The 26,891-nt window shown below is 44.5% G+C and overlaps 1 protein-coding gene across 1 annotated transcript; it reads right to left on the bottom strand.

Moving 5' to 3' along the window:
- Positions 1-368: 368 nt before the first annotated feature.
- On the bottom strand, positions 369-26,796 carry NSUN2 (NOP2/Sun RNA methyltransferase 2). Its single transcript, XM_036896735.2, has 19 exons — positions 26,438-26,796; positions 26,169-26,326; positions 25,454-25,558; positions 22,215-22,320; positions 19,008-19,079; positions 18,046-18,130; positions 16,949-17,141; positions 15,087-15,161; positions 13,886-14,016; positions 11,129-11,202; positions 10,421-10,551; positions 9,984-10,080; positions 7,342-7,526; positions 6,927-7,019; positions 5,985-6,120; positions 5,180-5,260; positions 4,768-4,906; positions 3,145-3,184; positions 369-1,147 (listed from the first exon to the last, which is right to left on the bottom strand). The coding sequence occupies exons 1-19, from the start codon at positions 26,531-26,533 to the stop codon at positions 847-849; spliced, it is 2,298 nt and encodes a 765-aa protein (XP_036752630.2). The 5' UTR covers positions 26,534-26,796; the 3' UTR covers positions 369-846.
- Between the last annotated feature and the right edge of the window lie 95 nt (positions 26,797-26,891).

Genomic DNA, 26,891 nt, shown 5'->3' with positions numbered 1-26,891 from the left:
TCCCAATCCTGTCTCACTGTGGCTGTGGCACTAACTCTGCCCTCAAGAAGAGAAGAGGCGAGCCCACAGGAAAGCCCTGGAAGGGCTTTCACACCAAACCACTCGACTCCAGAGCAGCCTTCATATTAGAATTCCTTCCCCTAGCTAAGAATGCTTTAATTCCAACATTTCCCTTTACCCAAAAATAAGTTTGTTCTGCCTCATAAAGAGTAAAACAAGAGTCATATGCACATATATATATTATCCATGAATAATTCTTTATTTAAGCGCTCCAAGGATCCTAAACCCTTAAAAGATTAAAACTGCAAAGTACTCCACTCAATAAAAGCATGTAAACCCCTCATAATTAGGACAATTCATGACACAGCTCTTACTCTGTGAAAATTTATTTTACCCTTTATTACAAAGGCACAGATGTCATCTGAGACCTCAGATATTAACCCCACTGCATGGTAACGTCACACTGCTGATGTGCAACTTTAAATAGTTATTAAAGCTGATAGTAGTTTTCCATTGATTCAAAAGAAGGTATGTTCTCTCTATAAATAATTAAAAGAAATACTGGACCTTGAGGTCAATAAAGGCCTAACAAAGTGGACCTGGAAATTTCTGTTAAGGGTAGTTACGTTACTTGATAGAAGCAAGACTTCCACAGTGGAAGCCTAGTACCTGCCCCAGACCCAGCTTTGCCAAAGAAACAAAGTAAAAGGAGTGACTTCTAAAAAGCTAAAAAAATACTCTCGCAAGCCCCATAGGAAAGCAGTGCCAAGCTCATTCAGACCACTCCTCTCATTCCCTCAGTTTCTAAAAATACATCCCTTTGAGGTCAGAAGTCCTGGATTTGGTTCAGACATGGGGGTGAGGTGTCGCAGGGTCCTCGTGGGGCAGGTCTGGGCCCGCAGCCTGCCCCGCCGCCTGCAGGTGGCTCCCCTGGCACGCTGCCCCCTCCCCCGCCCCCTCCAGCAACCCTGGGTGGGCTGTGCTCTCCGCTGTCCCAGAAGCACCTTCCTTCTTCTCTTCTGCCAGCCCCTCTAGCCCCATCATCCTGAGATAGTGCAGCCGTTCGTTCTTGGGCACAAAAGTTCGAATTGAGGCCTTTCCCCGCCATCCACACAGTACAATGGGGCACTGGAGGGTGTCTGCCTTCCTACAAACCAAATGGCTTCATGTAAGTATTAAGCATCCTCGTGATTGCAGCAAAAGAGGTATTAACATGCAACCTCCCCAAAAGAAATCATCCCAAGCCCTGGGAGGCATTTTAGGCTGTGATCCTATGGAGGGTCTTCTCAAAGAATGTCAGCTTCTTTCCTCAGGTCCTGGTTATTTTAACACAGGGAGCCTTCAGAAAGCTCCCAGTGGAATAACCCCCAAATCTGCAGATTTCATCAGCTTTCATGTTAGACTTCCCAAATACTTGCTCCTTCTCAAACATCAAGACCTCCCTGTGATGCCTCACACCACTGTCCCCAGGCATCTTTGCCCCATTACCCGCACCCCGTTTTGAACACTTGGCCAGCGGCAATGGCAGCAGGCTGGGGCTGACACCCGTTCTCTCACTGATAACTCTCTAATCTGTTCCCATGCTTTCACTCATTTACTTCAACTAGTAGGGCCCAGTGTTTGTATGGGGAAAAGCACAAATACTGCTGTTTGTAAAACCCACCTCTGGGTTTTCGGTGGTTCTGTGCACCTGCACTCCTGCCTCATACAACGGCGGCCCTTTGTCTCTCAGCCATCTGCACCCCTGGTGGCAGGCTGTGGCGCCCCCACAAGCCTCCTGTCTACCCAACCCAACCCCTCATCCCCGAACACCCCATTCTCGGCTTCTCACAGCCAGTGTCAAAGCGTGGTCCCCACCAGCTCTCCACGGAGCCCCAAGAGCCACGCTGTCAGCCCATCAGCCACTCCCCTGCAGCGTCCTCTCCTGTGTCCACTTCACTGCTCCCACTTTTACTGACCTCTCCTCTAAAGCTGGCACATCCTGGGCAAGATCCTGCCCCCTCTACTCTTTCACCCACATCACCTATTATCTCGCTGAGCCCAAGGTTTTAAATAGGCTCGTGAATCCCAGAGGTCTGTACCTGAAACTGCCTTCCCCCTAAATCGCTTAATCTCAAATTCAGCATTTCACATCTGGTCTGTTGGTTGGTTCTTCCCTCTCATTTCCCATTTTAGGTGACAACTGCCCAACTCACAAACCCAGAAGCCATCAGTGTCCTTCACCACCCACAATCCATCCTGTCTGCTCTACCTCCGAAAGGTGTCCTTATGGGCCCCCGGGCCTGCCCACCAGGGTCCGCCCACCTCCCACCTCCCTGCTGTCCTGCTCTTGCCCACAGGGCTGCTGGCGACCTGCTCTCCTGCCGAGTTCCACCCAGAGGGCCTCCAGCTCAGTCCTCCTACAGGAACCACTTCTCAGCCTCCCTCCCCCCATTCAGTCAGGTCAAACACCACCTTCCCGGAGAACTGCCCAGGGCCCTCCAAAGCTCTCCCCAAGCCCCTCTCCAGCCCCCTACCATGTCAGTTCTCCTTTTGGAAATAGTGTTTCATTTACAAAGAGGTAGTCAGCCCACGCAACACCAGTCTCCTGGGTCCACGAGGCCCCAGCTGAGGGGCTCTGAGCAGCCACCTGAGTAATCAACCCCGTTTCTGGCAAATGTGGACCACCGGGCCCCCGAGGACTCCAGTGAGAGGCCGGGCACATGTGCAGGCAGTGCAGGCAGCCATGCCGGAGTGGCCAGGCCTGGCCTCAAGCATGTCCCCTGCCCTGCCCTGCACCACCACTGCCTGGCGCATGACAGGACATCCGCGAACCCTGCTGAACCCTCAGGGGAGGTGGGAGAACTCGACCTCTCTCAGCCACTCACCTGGGGCTTTATTCTGCTTAAGACAGAAATCAGAACTGGACTTCTAAGGCATGGGAAGTAAGTATCATGCATTTTATATTATCTAAGTAAAAAAACATATTTGGCCTGAACTGAACATTTTATAAAAAAGTATACCTTTGTGATGCTAATGAGAATGGCATTTCAGTTCTAAGATTTTCATGACACTATTTTGGAGGGAACATTTATAAAAGGCTTCTAAGACCACCGAAGCCCTCCACCCCCCACTGCTGAGAACATGGCAGGAGGACTCACTCACGTGTGGTCTGGCTCGTACTTCAGGACGATGCTCCCCTTGGCTGGAAGAGAAACAGACACGTGTTGGCCAAGCTTTCAGCCAGTGGGGCCTTGCTGAGCATGTCTGTGTTCCCGGCCTTGGGGAAGGAGAACAAAGAATCTACACTCTCGGTCTCCAGGATCTAGACAGAGAAAAGAGGACTTCCTTTCTAAATTCTCTGTATTTCTCAAAATACAAAGCCGCCAGCCAGCCAAGCACCACTCGGGGCGGCCAAGATGACTTGGGAGGCACCGAGTCAGCACGCAGGCCTGTCTCAGAAGCAGGACTGTGGGGATTAGCTACTGGTTAATTCTCAAAAGTCAAGGTTAAATAATTGCTCCAACTCCCAAGCACAGCACGGAACACAGAATCTGTCATAAATTATACTGCAATCAGCTAAATGAAGGAGTAAAAGAAAAAAGAAAACAAGCGGCTCCCCCAGCCTTCAGAAGGCCTCGTTCAGTGCAGAGGCTGCCTGAGGGGACCCCAGGAGACCCACCCCACGGCATGTCTGCTCCTCGGGCCTGCAGTCCCGTGCGCAAGGGAGACACTGTGCTCACAAAACCGCAGTCACTCATCTGCCCATTCTCATCAAACTGAGCCAGAAACATTCAACAGCAAGTTATTACAAAAATAAATAAATAAACAAAATTTCCCTCATTTGTGGAGTATAACAACGAAGCAAAACTGAAGAAACAAAAACAACAGCAGACTCACAGACCCCAAGAAGGACTAGCGGGTTACCAAAGGGGAGGGGTGGGGAAGGGTGGGTGGGGAGGGAGGGAGAAGATTAAGGGGCATTATGATTAGCACACATAATGTAGTTGGGGGGGAGGCACAGGGAAGGCAGTATAGCACAGAGAAGACAAGTAGTGACTCTATAGCATCTTACTACACTGATGGACAGTGACTGCAATGGGGTGTGTGTGGGGAATTGATAATATGGGTGAATAAACACAATGTTGCTCATGTAAAACCTTTGTAAGATTGTATATCAATGATACTTTAATAAAAATAAATAAATAAGCAAGCATGCATGAATGGAATATAAGACAAAACTATAATCCACGGTGGCACTATTTTTATTCTTAGGTAAAAATGTCACCAGAATGATTGAAGTGGAAGTTTATGAATATAAAAACAGCACTGTGATCCATGATCTATTCTGGCTGGCTAGCAAAGCAGGGGGAGCTGATGGCAAGACTATTCCACTTTACTGGGGCTGACTACAGTGCTCAGAAGTAACAGCCTGTGCTGGTTATCTCCAGCATCTCGAGACACACACAAACCCTGGCAACCAGGACCTGCCCTTTGTTTCCTTGTGGACCCCTCCCTGGCTGCCTGCTAGGAGGCCCTGCACTCCAGCTGGTGGGCTGGCCAGGCCCCAACCCCTACCCAGATGAACGTGGGCCTCCACAAGGGCCTGGGGAAGTAGAGTAACCCCAGGGGTGTTTCCTCAAAGCCCTCTGGAAACTGACAGTCCATAAAAAGAAAGGCATAATGTACTGAAATACAAAACTGAAGAAGCTCCAAAAAGCAGAGTACCTGTGTTTTTATGGCCTTTATAAGGACAAGTTATGCCTCTATGCGAATCAAACTGCTTACCCATGTCCTTGGCTTGGCTGTACGCCTCACTGCTAAGTTTTCTAAAAAATGGATTTTCCTGGGTTAGTAGAATTTTAACATCTTCCATTGACACAGTGATAATTCTTGAATTAATAAATGGATACAATGTGTATATTCCCTGTGGAATAAAGAGAAAACACCCTTATGAATGGTTACAGTGAACACCCATTTCAGGGCCTTCCAGCATGCTGTCTGGCCCTCACCCCCGCACAGCCTCTGGGCAGGAGCCACACCCAGGCCACACAGTGTGGGGCTCAAATGGCTGGAGGTGCCAGTCCAGCTCGAAGCATCCAGACCCATAGGGCTGGCTCAGAAATAGGCTCAAACCCACTTGCACAGACTGCTTCATGGTCACTTGTGGCCAGCGCCGTCCAGGCTGCTCCCGCCTTACCTCCTGTGCTAGCCGGAACGCACAGTCAAACTCTTCTCCGCTGTTATTTCGACACCAGACTTTTATCCCAGTGTTAATAACCTGTGAGTGAAAAGCAAGATGAAGCACACACATAGGTCAATCAAGCTAAGCAATTTAAATCAGCCCTCCCCCCACAAGGAGGCAGGGATGTAGGCAGCTCCGACACGGGGCAGACAAAATAAACAACCTGGGGAGTCACGGGACTAACTCCAGGGGGAGGTTCTCACGGCCTGACCGCTGCTCTCAGATGGCTCTGGACTATGTGACTTCCGTTGACAATTACCACAGCAGAGACTAACCCAGGGCCACACACAGTCCCTGGGCCATCAGGGGCAAGGATGCTGTCACCTGGGAAAACCCACGTGGACACCCAGGAGAGGAGAGTAGGAAAGGCAAAAATAAGGTCTTAGTATTGTTACAAAAATGCTTCGGACCTCAGGGGCCTCAGCCCACATCTGGAGATCTCTGCACTGAACAAATGGGAAACAGTTCAGGAAAACAATACAGCAAATGAAAACGGGACTGAAGAGTAGAGAAATTCTGAGGAAGACGGAAAGGACGAATAACTCCAAGGACCCGCCTGAGCAGCATGGGATCCCCACCCTGGGCGGCCCCCACGATACAAACAGCAGCGAGGCTGTGGAGCCAGAACGCTGTGGCCAAACAAGCGGGACAGAGAGGCTGGTGGCTGCGCCTGCCCCGTAGCTGAAACCATGCAGGCACATGCTCCTGCCAAGCGCCCCCAGGCAGGCGGGCACATGCCTGTCACCGCCACGCAGCGCACCTTCATCCTCTCACTGTTGTTCAGGAGCACGTTTCTCAGCTCCTTTGAAACCATGTACAGCTGCCTTTTCTTCCCTTCTGTAGTTCGAGTTAACAAATTCATCTTTGGGAATGAAGGATCCAAAGCATAAAATTTCCTATGAATGAGACAGAAGGTTTACAGGAGTTTAGTTCAAAATTTGACAGACCGTCTCTAAACAACTTCTCTCTCCCCACAACAGATTTTGGTTCCTAAGACTGTGGTGTGAGGGAACCCCCATCCTCTACACTTACCTTGCCTCACCCGAAACTGCCTGGCCATTTTATTTGAGGCACAACTAGATCCGAGACCTACGCTACCAGCAGCAACTTCTCTCCCTCAACTGCTCCTCCACCCCAATGACCGGACCTGAGAATGCCTGCACTGCTCAGACATGTGCGGGATTCTACCAATGTGTGCAAAGGACTGTTATCCACAAGACGACCTAAGCAGCCACTCTGCTCCATGTACAGGAAGACATAATGGGTAACAGACACACCCCAACTGTTGCCCTGAGCCCCTTGCCTCTCTGTTCTACCTTGAAATTCCCAATCAGGGCTCCCACCTCCCACCCAGATCTACTAGTCTTCATTTCCTAAACAGGAAGCCCCCACAGGCAGCTTTGGCCACTGATTTCAAAACTCAGCTGAGTAACTTACATTCGGACTCAAAATCCGGAGTTTCTCCATCTCTCTAAATTCTCTCCCATTGGGCAAATTCGTTTCTCTGATCATTGTCCACCTCAAACTGAACGGCGAGCACACACCCTCTAGAGTTCTAACCAGCTCTAACACGCAGCTAAAGAGGGAAGCAAGATGCTACCCAGAGCTGAATAATAACCTACGGTTAAGTGTGACCAGGTATGTGTCTGTAACTCCACAGGATATTTCTTTAAGAATTAGAAAAGGGTGAATTAATCCTTACTGGATAGGTGGAAATAACGGGTCATCTTCAGGAATAAACACAAAAGGATCTTCTTTAAATCCAAATAACTTCATCTTCTTAGAAGGAGGAGGACTAAGGAGGGAACCAGCTGAGTGATTAACCTGTAATCCGAGTAATAATGCTAAACACTGAAAGCACGCTCTTCCCCTTGCACCCCACCCTCGTCCCCAGATCTGTGCAACACGGGGCTTCCTACACAAGGCTCCACAGGAAGCGGGTGTTCAAGCTCTCCCTGCACAGACCCTGCCAGGGCACTAGCGCTGAACTGCGCTGGCCAGCCCAGGTCTTGCCCTGCCCACTATAAGGCCACTGCCGAGTGGCTGCAGGAGTCCGTGCACCTGAGGGGCGGGCAGACCCTAGAATGTTAGGGGCAGGACGTCCCCCTTCCTCTTACCCACATACGCCATCTTTCTTGTCTCCGTTATTCTCTTGATTCTCAGTTCTTTCAAGTACTTCTGCATCACCTACTCCAGGGACTGGGTTACTTTCCAGCTCAGAGCAGTTGGCTGCTGTCCCTCCTAGGGGGGCTGCAGGGCTGGGCTGCACAGGCCCCCTCGGCTCCGCAGACAGCCCCTGCAGCTGCAAGGGGAAGCAAGTTCGTTGGCACTCAGACAGCAACCTTCAATAATACCCAGCTCACAAAATCATTCTTCACTGTTTTCCTACATCGTTTTAAGTATAAAAGATCCAATTTTTTTAAAGTATCTTAAATCTGTTATAATTCATGGGCACCATTTAAGGTTAAAACTGATTCTACCTGAATCCTGCAAAAAGCACATGCAGCCTGTTCCACATCTTCAGTCAAAAATGCCCCTGTGCATCTGCTCTGTGAGGCGCACTGAGGGACACAAATGAGTCACACACTGGCCCTCAAACAGGAGGCAGGTCTGAAAAAACAAGGCCTTAAGTAACTAGCCCACGAGGGCAGGGAAAACCTGTGGGGCACTTGGGCAAACTGCCATGAGGTCCAAAGAAGGGGGTACCTCCGGGGACTAGGGGGACAGCTGCCGCGTACCAGATCAACTTCTACACTGGGGCAAAAGCTTCAATCTGTCTTTGAGAACAAGTAAAACACTTTAGTTAAAGTTCTCTTTACATTATTCTTTCTATAAAGTCTTACACAACAAATAATGCCACCTGTCCCTTCTAACAAGTTACAAGATGGGTACAAGCAGTGACTCTCAGTCCCCATGAAGTAGAGCACTTGAGCACAGGAAGCTAACCTGTTCCCCACACTCACAAAGTTTTCAGTGCACCAGCCGCTGAGTCTGAAGCTATGAAGGCTGTGCAAGCAATATGGCTTCCCAGAAAATATACCTTACTTAAACAGAAAAAAACGAAGAACGAAAGCACTACCTAAATCTCCCACCATTTCTAGCCCCATGTCCACTTCTGCAACAGCTGCTTGCCTGTTCAGAGCCCATCTCAAGGAAGCTGCTCCAGCTCTGTCTCCATGATCTAAGCTTGCTTCCTGCAAAACGCCCACAGTGCTTTCTCAGAACAGCTCGCCCTGGCTTGAATTCGAGCTCCATGTTTATAGGCCTCATCACTTTAACCAGATGATGGCACCCTGAAGAGTAGGAGCCTATCTCGGTTATTGGTGCGGCCTGGTGCACCAAGCTGTGCTGGCTCAAAGAGCAGGCGACCAAAACACATTTACTCGATGAAATGAATCAGGAACTGACATAACAGAAAAGGAGAGAAGTACTAATTGTTAAGTGAGCAAATGATACCAAGTTGTTCTAAAAAGACACCCCATCAGAGAGGCAGACTAATGGAAAAGTTCAAAACCCACTTATCAACATACAGTCACATAACAAAGACATCAGTACAGCCCCAAATGCAAGGAAACCTGATGTGCACCTGTGAGACGCTCTAACCTGTGCTCTGCAGCAGCCACCAGCACAGGCGCCTGATGCGTGCAAGGCAAATGCATCCCAGGGTGTGACACTCACACTACTTCAAAAACTCAGTATGGAAGCATACAAAACATCTCATGAATAACTGACCTTATTACATGAAAATAACACTTAAAGTACGTTGGGATAAATAAAACCTTAAAATGATTAGCACCTGGGGTTTTTTTGTTTACTTTTTTAAATGTAGCTGCAGAAAGCTAAGCAGTCCGTGAGACTCCACTGGTTAGCACCACTCTGAGCTCCACAGCTCTACTCCTGACCAGGGAAAAGGGACACAGTGACGTAAAGAATGCCATGAAGACACTTCAGGCTCCATGTGAAACACGCTCTGACACAAACACGTGCAGGTGTGTGTTTGAGCTGCACATTCACATGTTAATCCAGCTGCTGCATCTCAAGAACTGCTTCCTTGTTTCTCCAAAGTCTAAGCATTACATGTCCTGATTTTCAAGCATGGCTATGAAAGAAGTACAAACTGGAGACCGATTGGAAGCCATGCTCTAAGACTATGGGAGGCTGACATACGAAGTCACACATGGTGCCTGCGGACAGTGCACACTACACAGCAACGCCATGTCCAGGCTCAGAAGGCTGCTCTTCTGCAGCCTCTGTGCTCCACCTTCTCCCTTACTACGACCGGGAGACGGCTGAGACGCATCACCACAGGACAGGCCCTATTTCCTTTTCAGCCAGGCCTGGACAGAGTCCGTCATTATCCCTCATGGCCAAGGTGAAGATGGGCTGACGTGAGGTTAGCAGAGCTCTGTCCATCTGCAATGGCCTGAACTGAACCACCCTGGGGAATCAGAGCACAGAAGCTAGCCTGGGGCTCTGACTCTAAGCCACAGAAAAGTCTTTATGGCTTTTCACTTACTACCAAAGAACTGGACTTAAGATGTAGAAGGAATGCATTCTCCAAACCGCCTTTTCCACTCACATATACTTTTAAGAAATAGCTTCTTTTTGGAAAACTCAAATATTTAAGGAAATTCAAAAACATACACACTCAGGCTCAACCCTTCTCCACCCCAAAAAACCATCCCACTGACCCCTGTCAGCTTCTGCCTTAACTGCAGTAAACATCACATAGTAACCCACACTATTTGTAGACATTTACCTTTGGTGGACGTTTATTCCATGGCATTGAAGACTTTTTCACTAACACTGCCACAAAGAATCCTCCAGTATTTTGATGATGTGGTAATATTCTAAGACTAACAACAAAACAAAAGAAAAAACGCAATTCACACTTTTTAACTGATCCAAAATACATTCTTTTAGTATTAAGACAAACATCATAAAGATGATCTATGATAGAAAAGTCAAGTCTTGTTGTAAATATCCACACAAACCTCACTTGCAGAATAGCCAACACGTGGGAACAGTTAACATAGGATCCAAAGTATTAGCACAGAGGTTCTAACCATGTTCATTTTTTACAGATACTCGATCCACACCAACAGCTAAGGGACACCAAGAACTCATTTGCTGTAATGGCCACATATGAAAGCCAGCCTCCCCAGTGCCCCAAAATGCTGAGCCCCACAAACCCACCAGCGCTCCAGGTGCATGGCCTCTAACTCTCCCAGGTCCTTTGGTGGGAACATGGTGGGCCGGATCTGTGCATGTCTGCTGTGCGGAACATCATCCCACTCTGCAAACCACTGCCCATCTTTCGTCATGACCTACAAAACGAGGGGGATTCTGAATCACCAGCACTACCCAGCAAGAACTACAGGCTGCTAGTATAAATGCTATCCAACCCGATAAACGGCAACTCCCATTTCCCTCCAAAGTCAGGAAGACTATTTGCAAAGATAAAAATGAAATCATCTTCTATTCTATAAAATAGGACAATCATTTTATAAAAGAGCATTTTTTTCTGTGGGTGTTTTTTTTTTTTTTTAAACAAGTCTAGACTATTTCTGGTTTAAAACTGAAAAATAAATTGTTTCATATTGGAAACAAAGCTTGAATCCCAGCCAATAAAAGAAAGAAAGCAAAGCTATACCAATGGGGTCCAAAATAAACAAAGCTGGTTTCTAATTGCGTGAAAACCAGGAAAACTTTTCCATTGCCAGAGAAAAACATCTGTATGATAACACTACTTGTCAATAATTTTGAAATTAATTCTACACTGCAGAACCAAGCTTAGTATTTATTTAAGTTACCCAAACATAGATGCTTTAAAACGTTCATGAATATGACAAGCCTGGGAGTCACACCGACCCTTCAGAGCCAGCGTTCTCACAGCAGGATTACCTTCCAGTGCGAGATCCCTGGCATCCATTTTAACCCCGGCAGCTCAGAAGACACGTCAGCCAGCTCCAGAGCACCTGCACACCGACACACAACAAACTTTTTTTTCACATTATGCCCAGGGAAAGACACTGGGGGCAGAACATCGCATACCTCACGGTTCTATTTATAGGAAGCGTCCGGGCAGGGCAAATCTACACAGAAAGCAGGTGAGTGGTTCCTGGGGCAGCAGTGGAAGAAGGGGGTGGCAGCAAACGGGCAGGAGCACTTGTCTGGGGTGGCAGGAACGGTCTAAGACTGGACTGTATTCAGGACTGCACAGCCATTTAGTGCATTTACTAAAGCTCACCGAGCTGTACACTCAAGATGGGTGAATGGTACACCATGTAAACTGCAGCACAATAAAGCTGGTGAAATAAGGAGAGCTGGAGAGTCCACAATGCGTCTAAGACTCACTCCTTGCAGAAGGCGGCCTGGAATGCAGCACGGGGCTAGGTCTCAGAGTGCTCACCCACCCACTCCTGATTTCTAGATACACACCAATTATGGTTTTTCTTTGGACATGACTGCATGTCCTGCATGGCTTCATGTCCAACAACATCCCAGAACCAAAAAGCAACATTTCAGGTGAACTGAGACATTTTTAAACACTCAGTTTTAGATCCATTAGTTTTCTAAAACTAACAGGACAACAGTCCAGTTTTAAAAACACTGTGTCCACAGTAGCAGTATTAAAGAAGCCATAGATGGGTCCATGACAGAAAACCTGTCAAATGAACTACATAGACATCAGTGTAGATGTGAGCCTCACAGAGAAGAAAAGCCAAAAAGACCCATGGAAGCTATGGTCAACAGAGATAAAAACAAAGCAGAACCCCCAAGGCAGAGGTCTGGGCAAAAATCCTTTGACAGGCATCATATTGACTTCCACTTTTATAGCTGAACATTCTTACTTTTAAAAGCGGACACTAAATAACAGCACTGGTTTACAGAACCTGGTTTTCTCAATCAAGCACCAGGGCTCAGCAATGACTTCCAGCCAGCATTGGCAAAGCAGATGTTTATCGGCCACCCTTCGTCCAGCTAAGCCTAGTACTGTAGGTGGGACACAGCCTATGTGGCCCAAATGCCCAGCACCTGCCCATAGGTGGCTCACAAGGGTCTGTTCACCACCGAGGCTGCGCCTAACACGACGCCGGACAGAGGGTGGAGCTGAAGAGTCCGCAACGTGGTCTGACACAACCACATGCAAAAAACCACATGTCACATGGCTGTGTCAGCAAACCTAGATGGAAACCTACCTGCCCAGTAAGAATGTAATTACAGGACAGACACCACAGCTAAGTTTCCTAGGAAACGGCATCACACACAGTCCCTTCTCACCAGCCTTCTGAAATAAAACACTACCAAAATTTTGGATGGTCTTACATCCAAAAAAGACTCAGAAACCACATCTTTACCAGGCCAGCGTTAAGTATAGCAAAGCAGAAACAAGTGTGTATTAGATTCAGGCCTAAAGGAACCCAAAGGTATGAACGAGGCTGACCACAGAGCACAGGTAGTCCACCACTGCCCAGGAAGTGTCACTGGGGGCCGAGAGACAGCGGGGGATCCTGCCTTAGGAAATGCATGTGTGTTTCAGTATTTATGCTTCAACTTCATACAAACATGTGCAGGAAATCCCATAGCATTTTATTCTGGAAACACTATGAAATTTCTCATTACTTTCTTTTAGGATAATATAATGGTAAAGGTAACATTTCAGTGAAAACATAAAAGGAGAAATAATTTACATCAAAACATTATGGCAGCTGTTGTTTCAGAACATTTCAGACAATCTAACCAATCCCTCAGAACAAAACAAGGTGGTAAGACCTCACACCCACTATGGCCACTATCAAAAACCCAGAAAGCAACAACTGCAGGTAGATGTGGAAAACTGGAGACCCCGTGCATGGCTGGTGGGAATGCAGACTGCACCAGGCTTTGGAAGACAGTACGAGTGAACACACAGTCACCACACCAGTGGGCGATCCCCTGTGTGGGCGTGCACCTGAAGAACTGAGGTCAGGGAGCCACCTGTCCAGCCGTGGTCATGGTAGCAGTTACTGTGGTAGCGAAAACGAGGAGGCAACCAAGTGTCTGCCGATGGATGAACAGGTGAGCAAAACATGGTCTACACACACAATGGAGTATTTTAAGCCATAAGAAGGAAGGGAATTCTGACACACGCACCAATACAGGTGAACCTTCAGTACAGCATGCTGAGTGAAAGGAGGCAGTCACAGACACACACAGGGTGGTTCTGCTCCGAGGAGGTAACTGGAATGAGTAGTCAAACTCAGAGACCAGACCATACGATGGTGGGGAGGGGAGAGGGGGCCCAGAATTTCAGTGTCCTAAGATAAGAAGCTCTGGACTGGCTATACAACACTGTGAATCTACTTAATATTACTCAACTATTTAAAAATAGTTAAAGTGCAAAATTTTAAGTTAGATATCTCAATCACAACTGATATTTTTTTTAAACCAGTGATAAGGATCTGACAATCTTTCAAACTTATGAGAAAATGGGCAAACCTCATAATTTATGAAATACAAGAAATCCATTTTTAATGTGTTCTTTATTAGGAATTTCTCATTTCAGGGTTTATAGGCTAATCACATAAGCAAATGTCCACAAAAAAGTCTACAAGAATACTATAGAAACGAAGTTTTTGCAAAGTACACACTCTTAAAAGACCTGTCATGCATGTGTACCTTCACTTTTTTCCAGTAAGGATGCTATGACAGCTTCATTTTCAATGGGGTTGAGTGAACACGTCGAGTACACCATCCTGCCGCCTTCTACCAGCTGCTCCGCGCCTCGCGTTGCGATTCGCAGCTGCAAGCTAAGGCCGAACTCCAGGTTACTCCAAGACTGAACACAGCCAGATAGCACACCCCTTATAGTACGTATTTGTTACACGTTTATAACAAACTTATGATAAAACACAAAATATGCTAGGTAAAATGAACAATTCCCATAAAAAAAAAAACTGTAAGGTTCTGAATGAAGAGTAAACCTGTATTACATAAGGAGTTTCATGTTAATGAAAAAAGTACCTATTTACATAAATAATGTTTTTACTATTCTGTTAACCTTTCCCAAGATGACAACAAGCAAATCATAAAGCTGATTAATGACTGCATATATTAGGTGAATTTAATTATTAAAAAGCCGCCATATTTATACAAATATTTTACTTTTCTTTCTGTGAACATTTCTGTAATCCTTAGGACATTCTAATCATAATGACTGTTTCACACAAAAAATAAGCATTTAGCAGAGAAAACAAAATCTGATAGCTATTTACAGGGAAAACTCATTTGTACACCTTAGAACATCCACTGTAATACATGTAAGACTGTATCATTTTAATATTAAACAAAACAAGACTACAAAGCTCTGTAGACAGTACAAACTGTTCAAAGTAGGTACGTTAAAAATGCCTAGCAAAGAAAAATACTCTAACACGCTAGACATTACAAAAATTATCTTTGAATTTTGAGATTTTCTTTTTCCTTTTAAAGATTTTTCATGTTTTCTTTAAAGACAATCAAAATACATTTCTAAGACATCAAAATGTTAAGCAAAGTAATTCAACACAAAAGAACAGAAAACTGATTAGTAATTAAATGGTCAATTCATGGAAAATATGTTTGAAATGCTGAATAAAATTGTTATAATAGTCATTTTTAATAAATATGTACCTGAAATGTACACAATCTTCAGTTTACTACTCCTAAAAGGTTTTAAAAGTAATTGCTTCTGATATATAAGTAACCCCTCTTAAAGGTAGCCATTAACACTCTGATGCTTACAGTCAGTCAATTAAAGATCTGGATGCTCAGTTAGCTGATTCAATAATAAATCTTTACTGATCTATCTGCCAAACAGTGCTACTGAAGTTTTACTTACCCATGCAGCTGCAAGCTATTTAAGGTGGTCCACTTTTTCCAAACATCAATGTTTTTTCTCATAGTACCATCTCCACTGGAAAGAAAGATACTTTAGAACTGAAAGGTACATAGTTAGAGATCAACAAATACATCATAATCAAGCTAAGATACAAAACAGGTACTATTATTATAAATACCAATTAGAAAACCACCTTAATTCTTACCAGCTACAATCAACTTTCTATTTCAGTTTTTAGGACATTCTAACACATTAAACTTTGAAATAATACTTCAATTTTCAATTCAATAAAGATAACTGATTTGAAAATGAAACCTCATCAAAACTTAGATAGCAATTTACTTCCATTAGTGAGAAATAGTAAGAAAAATTTTCAGACCCAGGACACACAACTATGAACACATGTAGGACATTTTCATCCTGCTTCTTAGGAACTCAGTCCATCAAAAGTGGCATTTTAATCAGAATTACATGAATAATGGTAAACTTACACTCATACAGGATTTTCCACAGCAAATTCAATTAAGCCAATTTAATTTCTTTATGATTTTTCTATGTATCACATTTATCTACTTTAACTTAATAGAAATTATTTTCATGAAACTTTTATAATACAGTCTCAATCAATCAATCAATCTTTCTGTCGATATCTAACTTTATTTACCCATTTTGTCTGGGCAGTTACTGCATCTGTTGGCCTTCCTTGTAAAATTTCATTTTCCCTGGGGTCATGTCTGGAGGTGAAGGGACTGCAGGACAGAAATGTCCTGAGAGAATGGCTTTCAAATGACACTCCTCACTTCTGTATGGTGGCTTAAAACCCTAGCACCCTTTCAGGAATTTCCTCAACTTATATGCAACTCAGTGCTTGTAAGGCTACTTGATTCTCATGTCACACCCAGAATGGGTGATGGTTGTGAACAAAAGAACACAGGGGTGAGAGAACATCGGATCCAAAGGAAAATTAGAAAATTACAATTTGGACAAAAAGGCATGTAGTTCATGACCCATTTTAAATATTACTTTAAGGGGTATTCTTTCAGGTATTTGAAAGCTCAGTCACATGCAGGAGTGGCAGTTACAATTTCAAACTGAGTTTGGCCACCAGCAGTCAATCTGCTACTTGTTTGATGTATAAACACCGTATCCAGTGCTAATAAAGTTTTGTGGCAGTTTTTGTACTTTAGTCTCAACAAAGTCATGTGTTCAGAAGGTAACAAACACTTTGATCATCACCTATGTCACTTCAACTGAGAACTTAAAATCACTTTTAGTTTTATTCTTTTCCTCTTGGAAAAACTCATGTTATGTACCTACACCATGAAATTCTTTCATAGGAAAACTCTAAAACTCTAAAATTTACATGTAAAATTTGAAGAAGGTGTATGTACAAATATAGATAAAATGAGTTTCTCAAATGTTTGAGTTTCTAAATTTCATTGTGCTAAATGTAAGACCACAGAAGTCCAATGAGATCAAACTTTCATCTGTAATAATTATCTTACACACTTGCCAGACACTATGGATATAAATATTCCGGATGAGCAAACCACTCCAAGCAATAATATCCTGGAACGACCCACAATGTGAGCTTATGATGCTATTTCCTTCCAGGTATTTTCTTCATACCTCTTTGTAAGACAATATATAAAACCCTCCCTTCCCATATCTGTTCTGCCCATCAGCTGGGCTGCTTATCACCGAAATTCAGAGTGTCCATTTCCGACTGAGGCTTACAATGTCTGTCTTCATGAACTGCCACAAGAACAGTACATACAATTATGTGTGTTCATGCGCAAGTTCATTTTAGTCTTTGATTTATTTAATGGATTTTGGGCTTTCTAGCCTCTTAATATAAATACCTGCAAGGGACATCACATAAAATGCGATCATAGAAGAGAATCTCTTTCCTTCCATTCACATCTATTTGGAGCCTAGGTATGCTGGATGCATCATGGTTGACCACCATGATACAAGGGCTGCTCAACCTTTTGGCCTGGTGAACGAGCAGGTAGCAGCGTTTGTTGTCCACGTCATTTGCAATGACAAATCCCTCTGCGAACAAAAACTGTGTCAGGGGAAATGGTGCACAAGCAGAATAACCTCCTGAAATACATAACCTTTAGGCTGGCGAGTTAGGCAGCACGCCACCAAAGTCAAGAACCGAGCTTAAGATTTGCCAGAAACACGTGAGGGATCCAAATAGGAACCAGATGGCTCAGCGTGGGTTTTGTTTTATTTTATTGATTTTGTTTTATTTAAAACCTTAAGATTCATTTGTCCACTTTTTAAAAATTTATTTTTATTTTATTTTATTCAAAACCTTGAGATTCACTTGTCCACTTTTCATTTTGTCCCAATTATTGTGTCAAAAATATCTTTCCTATCATTAATAACATTGAAAGAGAGGATGAGAAGAGAACACAAGTTTGTAAAACAACAGAATCACCTGACAAATGTCTGAAACCCTGCACATGAGCTGGGGCTCTGTTCTACACTCTGAGCCAGACCCCTGGGCGCCTGATGCTGAGTGTCCCTGGGAGACTGACTGCACCCCTGGCTAAGAACCACTTGTGGCCCCTGGGCCGCCTCTCCTAACTGCTTCCTCTCACCTCCAGCAGAAGGGCAAAAACGCTGCCTTTCAAATAGGCAGCAAGTGACCAAAAAACAATGTGAAAGTATTCCTACGGAAATTCAAACTGAGATCTTCCTACTATGGCTTAAGACAGAAACACTATTTGCTTGTCAAGTCACTCCCCAATCACAAATGTATGAATGTGTTGATGTGATAACTGGTGACAGTGGTGTCCAAAATGTCCAGTCCCACTTTCAGAGAGAAAACCCATCTGCTTGTCACAGGCGGCTTCCAGACCTAGTCAGCAGGCAATAGCACACACCACCTCCACCATGACCCACCAAGCAGCATTCCTACCCTCTAAAAATATGGTTCAATGCGTACCTGGAAAAGGGACATTCATGTCAGCATGCAGCATTTCAATCAACTGTGTGGTCTTTGACCCAGGTGCTGCACACATATCTAGGATCTAACAAAAAGCAAGAAAATGCTTGAGTTTTTTTAAGAAATCAAACATTCTATAATTAACTTAAAATAATTTTGAGTTATTGTAGTATGCTGACTCCTATCTGAGGCCTAGACTATAATATATTTAACTTACAGGGACCTTATAAAAATACAATGCCTCTGAATCACAGAATGGTAATTCCCTCCACAGGGGATGGGAACAGAATGGCAGCAGAAACCAGCGAAAGCAATAACTCTAGGGATGAACTAGTAAACATACTTAGTGCATGACAATCATAACATCCTGCTAAGGGACAAGGCTGCCTGGGCTCAAACCTCAGCTTAGCCACTTATCAGCTCCGTAATCTTGAGCTAGTTAATTTCCACTTTTCTTTGCCTCTTTTTCCTCATCTGGAAAAATGGGGACAGTGGCAGTATCTAACCTCATAGGGAAATGTAGATAACAAAATGAGTTAATTCACAAAAAGAGCACAGAACAATGCTTGGCATATAACAAGCTACCAATATATGTTCATTATGATTTTCAATCTGATACAGTCTATCAAGACCACTGAATATAGTCAGTGTAGTAAATTAATAAACTTTAAAAGAGAAGAAAATAGTTATGAGTTGTAAAATTTAAATAGGACAGAATGAAAAAGACAATCAAAACTAAAATACGTATCATTCTCTATCGGAAGTGAAAAGGGAAAAAAGATTAGTTACATTAAAATAAAGGTCTCAACAAAGAGGCACAAACACTGAGAGCAGCCTGCCCACCACGACTTCCTACTTCATGGGGACAGGGGACACAGTGCCCGTGACAGGGACGCACTGACTTATGGCGGGCGTGGGTGTTCAGCACTACCCACCGCGACTACCTGCTTTAGACGCAGTACCTTGTGATGGGGGTGTGCATTCAGTAACAGCGGTGGAATCATGCTAACGGCTTCTTGTCGACTGATATTTCCCTGAGGAAATAAAAAATTTTTTTAAATCAACAATATTTAAAAAGGCAGAAAGTTTCAACATTGGACTTTATTTCCAATGCAACAAAAGTAGACCATACAGTCATCATACACACGAGAGCACAACCACAGGACAAGGTTTTACACCAGTGGATAAACAGTTAGTCTCTAAAGACTAAGTAAGAATGACCATCAATCGCACACTTACTGTTAGAATATTAGAAATGCAGGTACAATACCACATTTTACAAAACAAAGGAGATTTTAAGCACACAGTCCCAGCTCCTCATCTTAACAAAATATGAAGTTGGATGAGCATTTCTCAAAGGCAGACAATGTTACCGCAATCCCTTCAGCAACAGGGAGCAAACAACAGGAGCACAGGATGGAAAGTCACCATCAGAAGCTTTCCAGCCAGCTAGCCTGCCAATTCCACTTCCTAGCCCTCCTCTGCACTTAGGAGCAGCCCAAGTCGGCTTTCTCTTCCTGGGACTGCCTCTGAAACAAGAGGAAGACATAGCCACTGCTCCTATCTTTCATTCTCTACAATAAATACTCAAATTCTTAAGCCAACCATCCTCTAGACCTTTGTTAGGGGGTCAGGGCAGCTGTTAAATATATGACTGTTCATATTCAAATAAATCCCCTCGATGAAGTCCAGAACTTGCCTCAATCTCAATTCCATTTTAATAGCCTTGGAACTGAATGCTCTAAATCAACAGTAGTATTTTTAAAACCTATAGAGCATCAGCTACCTGGAGATTTCTGCCCATTACAACCTGGGTGTTTATACTTGATCAGCCATCCCAGCAGCCAACAGCTCACCGTATCCTTATGCATCTGACTCCCAGAAACTAAGCACAGACTAACATTCACATCTGGTAATTTTCATCTTGTGGGTTTCTGGCCAGCAATGACTCTGTGAAGACTATTCGCCTCTTGACTTAATCACCAGGCACACAGATTCCAAGCCTGTGGTTACACCTATGAGCTGATAAAACTCCCTTTCTGTTTTCATTTGTTTTCAATTAAAGGATCAAAGTTGGACGAAGACATTTTGAGTCACTAGAGCTGTTAGTCACTAGATTCATAAACTTGCTTGGAAGAGATTTTGCAACCAGCTTTAAATAACCCAGAGTATCACATCCTGCTGACTCCCAGTCAAACACCAGGACCACCTCCCTTCCATATACACTACCTATACTGAAGTCCCATCTCATCCGCCTTTCAAAGCCACCAAAGCCAGGTGTCTCACTGCCTGCCCAAATGCGTGTCATTCCACTCCCCACTAACCCCTGCTCTGTTCAAGTTCAAGCCTCAGTTGTTGTCTTGGTTTGCTGACCTTCCGTCCAGACTCAAAGCTGGCCAGAGAATCCCTTCTTGTAATGGCCCAAGCACAGAACTGGGCAGTGGCAGTGCTCCATTCTGTTCACTCCTTACTACTGGGGCAGGGAGGTGGAAAGCCAGGCAAACATGAGTCCAGTTTGCCTAAGCGGACAGAAAGCCATTAAGGGCAGGAACAGCTGTGGTCAAGCAACAGGGAGAACTGGGTGAGGGCAGGGTTTCTAAATTGGTTCAGCTTCAAGGAAAGAACCATGGGATGCATGGTGATCCTGTTAAGTGGGTGCAGAAACTCAGAATGAAAAGGAAGTGAGCACCACCTGGTGACACACAGAGGCAGCTTGGCTAAAAAATGTAATTAGAACACAGGAAGGGGGAACTTCTGATTTTTAAATATGTGACTATTAACAACTCCCAAAGAATAAGAATGAAACAGCAAAGCTTACAATATTCAAACTTTCTTCTTCTAGTCGAAACTCAGTAAAATTTATCTAATTGAAAACACCGCTTTTTATGTGGTAATATTGAAGTGTTAAATATAATAAAAGACTCTTAGGATAAGTAACCATAGTGAAGGCTAGAGCTTTCTGTGAAGATTAAATAAAATATAAAGAGCTGTTCAGAGTAATAATAGTGGAAGAGAAAGATGAGAATGAGGCAAGTGGAAAACTTCCTGTCCGGCCATCTGTGGCAGGGTTTGGCAGACTTTCTGGGAAGGTAGTGAGTGTTTCTGGCTTTGTGGGCCACAGGCTCTCAGGCACAGCTACTCAACTCTGACAAGGGCACACAAACTCAGCCAGAGAACGTGTGTACCAGCCAGACATGGCTGCCTACCAGAACTTTATTTCTAAAGAGAGCAGGATGGAACTAGCCCCTGGGCCAGTTTCTGACCCTGGTCTATGGGAGTCTGTGAAATTAAAGGTGAGCAAGATGAGTGCCTGGCCCTCTGTGGATAAGGTGAAGGTTCCTGTGGCCAGTATTCTCACCTGGCCCTGGGTGGCTGGCTCACTACACATGTGTGGGCAATATGTTGTTACTGACTCTATATAAAGAGCTCTGCCCAGTGCTCTGGGGCTGCAGGGACACGGGGACACAGAGGCAGAGACCGGCTTGCTGCATGCAGACTTGCTCTGAGGTGGACAGGATTCTAGTGATTGACCTGCCACTGTGAGAATAAAGTTGGGTCTAAACCCTCTTACACCAAGAATGTTCCATTGGCATTTTTCAGACTCACTGAATTAATAATGAACTCACCTGGAGCTGAAACCCACTAGTGACAGTCATGTTTACATGTTTTTTTGTATGTGTTTTCATGGCAAACATGAAGTACAGATAAGAGCAAGGAAAAATAGAAACAACAAGAAATGGGTTTAAAAGCTCCACTTCTAAGAAAACGAGTAACATGACCATGAAAACTCTCACTCTTCTTGTGTACCAGGCCCCCGGCACAAGCACCTGAGAAGGGAGTGCCAGAAGGCTGAGCAGCTGTCGCTCCACAGAGCGGCATGCTGGGCCTGCCCGGTCCCGGTGGCCACCCAAACCTAGGAGTAGCCAGAAAACAGTAAACCAGACTGACAACCCTGACTGATGCCCTCCCTAAACCTCATGAGCAATGAGCCAAGCAAGGTAACAGTTATATAACTAATTGGCAACCAAAGGTGATGCTACACTTACATGTGTCTTCTCCACGGGCCTTACCCACCTAACTGCTCCCAGTAATAAGCATGGTCAAAGTGTAACTATGGCACTAACGAGCATTTAAAGTTTTATGAAAACCAACAAATGTTATCTACTCACAGATTCAGTTTCGCTAACCAGAAACTGGTGAAACTTTTCCAACTGTGGAGACTTTCGCAAGATTTTTCGACTTAAATTGGTGTGCCAGGCAAGTTCTTCCGGATACCTGACCAGAAGGGAAGTAAGATATTTATGGATTACATATATTAAAGTGCTCTCTTAACAACTTCTTCCTTATATGGTCAATGAATGAGACACCCTATTCTATTCACTCCACGAAACTCTCAGGCACAATCAGCCAGCCCCGCATGTTGCACTGGACAGAAGGAGCATGGTTCTAACTGGGTCACAGCCCTACATAACAAAAAGCCTTGGAAATTACTAACGCATTATTTAACCTCTTAGATCTTCACACAGACCTAAGGATGGAGCATCTTCTGCCATTTCTGTGAAACTAAACTTTCTATAAATGATGACATCACTGATCGGGAAATGTATGTCTTTTTAAACTTGGCTTGTACCTGTCCACCATGGCCCAACTGCACAGTCAGCACACTCGTTACTCGGTTATATAACACAGAGCCATGCTCAATTAACCCAGTGCCACGTAGGTGTAACGCGGTGCCCAGTGGTGAATCTTACTGCAGGTTTGGCACTTTCTAGTCTTAGATATAATAATGAGCTCAATTTAACAATGCCAGGTCACAGTGTTTCCATGTGTCCAACTGTAGTTAAGGTGACAACTATGAAAATGTAACTGGAACACATGGAAAACATGTTTGATGGCTTTGAAACAGTGAGTCATTATTTGACAGAAATAAACTCAGGCCTTAGGATTTAAGACGCTGCTCGACTATCATGGTATTATGAAATACTCTGAAAAGTACTCTACCAAATAATGAAGATTACAATTACATTTACAGCCACCCTCCAACTGCTGATGCTGTTCTATTTCCTATGATTTGTTCCCTCTTCAATACTTAGCCTGTTTCAAAAATATAAAACCGAAATACAATCATACATATCAGACAATCAAAAAAAATGTTTAGCTTTAAATACTCCCTTTGGCCTCACTAGAGGTGAAATGAGAGGGAAACTCAATCCTGGCTCCACTGTAGTGTTCTGCAAAATCTGCTGTCCCACTAAATCTGTGCAAGTCCAACAGCTGCACACCTACTTTCACACAATTTCTGGCAACCCTAACTATCTGTGGTGAGTGACAGGGTGGCCGTGCGAGTTGCCACTGTGCCAAACCATCAAAGCATCATTCATGTGAATGCCCACACCTCTACTCATCACAGCTTAATTTTCACTCTAAAATACAAATAGCAATCTAGATACTTGAGCGAGTATTTCCTTACGTGTCTTACGGGTTGCAAATCCACTAGTTAGAATGCAAATGTACCACTACAAGATTAAAATTCTAGTGTAAACAATTACGATTACGAAAGCTATTAATCTTAAAAATGATTCCGAATGTTCAGATAAACACAAAAATTGATTAATGGTTAAAATGAATTTAAAAAGTTTCTCATATAGCTTTAGGAATAACTCTCTTGTACCAACAAATGTTTATTAAAACCTTTGTCGATTTGAACATCAAACAAAACAATCTGAAAGAACGGTATTTAATTTTCAGTTATGTAATTCAGAGGTAGCTCGTGAGTGTTCAGATAAACACAAAAATTGATTAATGGTTAAAATGAATTTTAAAAGTTTCTCATATAGCTTTAGGAATAACTCTCTTGTACCAACAAATGTTTATTAAAACCTTTGTAGATTTGAACATCAAACAAAACAATCTGAAAGAACGGTATTTAATTTTCAGTTATGTAATTCAGAGGTAGCTCGTGAGGTCCTATTTGGAAACTTGCCATGTCTTCTGAAGATAAGAGTGCCACTGTCATCTACACACCTCAAAAATTTCTTAAGGAAAAAAATCTCTGTAAAAATACACATTTATGATAAATCATCCTTAATCCATACTTTAAAAAAGAACATAAACAGAATGACAAGGTGTGTTCTCAACAATCGTCAAAACAAGGCTATTATATGAATGCTTTGGGATAATTTCTTACAGTTTTGAGACTACAAAAAGTAAGGAAAAAATGAAATCTGCCAAGCTATGAGTCCTATATTTAACTTTCCTTCTAGAAAAGTTACCAAAAACATTTTCCTAAATTTTATTCCACTATGTACCAAAAAGTAACAAAGCATAAATGCTCTATTTCTGCATTCTGAACAATATAGAAAACCTCCAGCAATCTTGGTAATTTCTGCTTTACTTTCTTGCTGAGAGCCTTTTTTAATGGGCATCCTACACATGACAAGTGAATTTGATTGCATAAATGTTTGTACAAGAAACTGTCACACAACTGTCACTGACAATGGAAAAAGCTCAGTTACTAGGAACCCAAATCATACAGTACATTGCTCACACCCTTCAGTCGTGTTTTGAGAAAATTAAAGCAAACAATATGAAGAGAATGACTGACTGGCACTAAAGAGATTGCACTTTAATTTTTCAACCACAATTGACAGGGCCATTCTCAGAGGCTTGGGAATTGGCTTGTCATATACCCATAGCCAGTGTTCAACAACCAAGATGGAAAAGCAGCTGTTAAATGTTAACGGGGCTATACAAAAAGATCAGTTGTAGTTTAAAGAGTACAGTACAAATGGCAAGGTGAATTCTCTTATTTGCTGTAAACTGTTGAAGAAAATTCCCACAAGGACATGACCAGAGAGACACCTCTTTACCACAGGATGCTTGCTTTTCAGTTCCTCCTACTGAACCACATGAAAAGGCTGGGAGCGACTTCATCTGAAAAGCCACTCTTCTTGGCACAGGGTGTAAGGAACAAATGTTTTCACCTTGTGTGAGGCAGCCAACACCGGCAAGACTATCAGAAAAAGAAATGCGGGCAAAGGCAACCGTAAACGTGTTTCTGAAAATAACCGAGCCCCTGCCTCAAGCAGTTCTGATCTGACAAAACAAGGGTTTTAAAAGGAAACAGGAGGAGCAATAACATCAAATAAGAAAAGGAAGCTGGATGGACTTGGAAAAATTAACAACAGACTCAAGTACAGAGAACTGCAAATTATCTACCAAAGCCTGCATACCAATGTAAAGTAATACTGATAAAAAGCACTGGATCAAAGAATGTGAAGCTATGTGAAGAAGTATCTTCAGGTTCTTTCATAATAAAAGCAAATGCATTAGCCATAAATACAGTCAAATGGCAAAGATTAAAAATCCCACAGAAATATCCAAAAGGAGAAAGCCCTGTGATACCTACCAACTCAGGGGTTGTGGAACTTCGACTTTCTGACCATCCACCTCCAGGTCCTCCAATTCCTTGAAATACTTGTTCTTTAAGCAATGGAGAATCTCTTTTGCGTGGCTATTTAAAAATAAGCAAATTTCAAACTGATCTGAGAAAGTAATTTAATATTTTATCTTTTGGTAAACCTAAGGTTGCAAGTGTTTTAAAACTAAAACCATCTTTGCACGGAGAGAAAACATTCTTTTCCTATTCCTTTAAGTTTAAGCAGCCCTCACTGTTAAGTCGCTTAAGGAAGATAGGTTAAATGCATTACTGCATCCCTTCCCTCATTATTCCTACAGTTCCACTTTTACTTGCGACTCATCTTGGAAAACCAACTACAAAGACTTACAAGGAAAGGGCACCAGACTTTTTTAATGCAAATTCGGTCATGTCACCAATTTTCGTGTGTTCCAAAGGGTAGTCATCCTCAGCCCACGAGTTTCCAGGAGTCCGCCCTTTCAGACTGCACTTACTTATCCTGGCACCCCAAACTTGCAATCCCTCCTTGACCTACCCCACTAGCGCCCCTGTGCTTCCCCCTCGATGTATCCCACTCCTCAAATCCATACCGCTAACACGTAGCGGTTCTCGAACACTGTTAACACTGTCAGGGAAACACCCTCGGCTTTTACCCTCCGCATCCCAATCCCAACTCGCCAGGAAATAAAAGACACAGCTCCCCTACCTTTTGTAGCCAGTAATTCTCAAGGTGGCCGGGAGGGGATCCCTGAGCGCTTCCATGAACTGGTCCCACTCGCCCTCGGGCACGATCTTGAGCTCCTGGTAGTAGTGCTCGAACAGCTTGTTCTCCTTGACGATCTCCGGATACCCGCCTTCCCAGCCCTGAGAAACAACAGATGCGTCTACTCGGGGCCGCACAGCCGCCCCGCGCTAACCGCAGCGAGGGCGCGAGACGCCACGCGGGGCCCCGGCCGCCCTCGCCCCGGTTCCTACCGCCTCACTGCGCTTCCCGCCGCCCTCGGCGCCGTCCTCCGCGCCCTCCGGCCGCGGCCCCCTCTGGGTCCGCCGGGCCCGCGACCGCCGCCCCATGGCCCACGCGGCCGCACACAGCGCCCGCGTACAGCGCCCCGCCACCGCCGTCCCGCTTCCGGGCTGCCGCCGAGGTCCCCGGGCCCGGCCCGCGCCTCTCCCGGGCCTGTAGGGACGTTCAAGAAATAGGCTCAAAGCGCCGCGACCCGTGCTCCCGGAAGGCAACGAGCAAAGGGAACCGCTGACAGCCCGGAGTGGGGAAGTGGCTCCAGAGGGTACCCCGCCGGGTCTCCGCGCCGAGCGCCCGAGCAGCGTCAGGCAGCGCTGCGGGCAGCCCGAGGGCGCGCGTGCGCACAGCAGGGGGCGGAGCTGTCCCGCACGCACCCGCGACTCGTCCACCCGGCCGACACCGTGCGCC

The sequence above is a fragment of the Manis pentadactyla genome, chromosome 2, assembly GCF_030020395.1.
Source record: "Manis pentadactyla isolate mManPen7 chromosome 2, mManPen7.hap1, whole genome shotgun sequence".
Lineage (NCBI taxonomy): Eukaryota > Metazoa > Chordata > Mammalia > Pholidota > Manidae > Manis > Manis pentadactyla.
This window is presented reverse-complemented; position numbering and strand designations above follow the sequence as displayed.

Bases quoted from the DNA above. Each gene is read 5' to 3' on its own strand.
- NSUN2 (XM_036896735.2), bottom strand. From the start codon at position 26,533: ATGGGGCGGCGGTCGCGGGCCCGGCGGACCCAGAGGGGGCCGCGGCCG. The intron at 14,017-15,086 runs GTAAGTAAAACT...GTTCGGCCTTAG, and splicing joins AATAGCTTGCAGCTGCATGG to CTTGCAGCTGCGAATCGCAA. The intron at 7,527-9,983 runs GTAAATGTCTAC...TTCCCCTTGCAG, and splicing joins GGAATAAACGTCCACCAAAG to CTGCAGGGGCTGTCTGCGGA.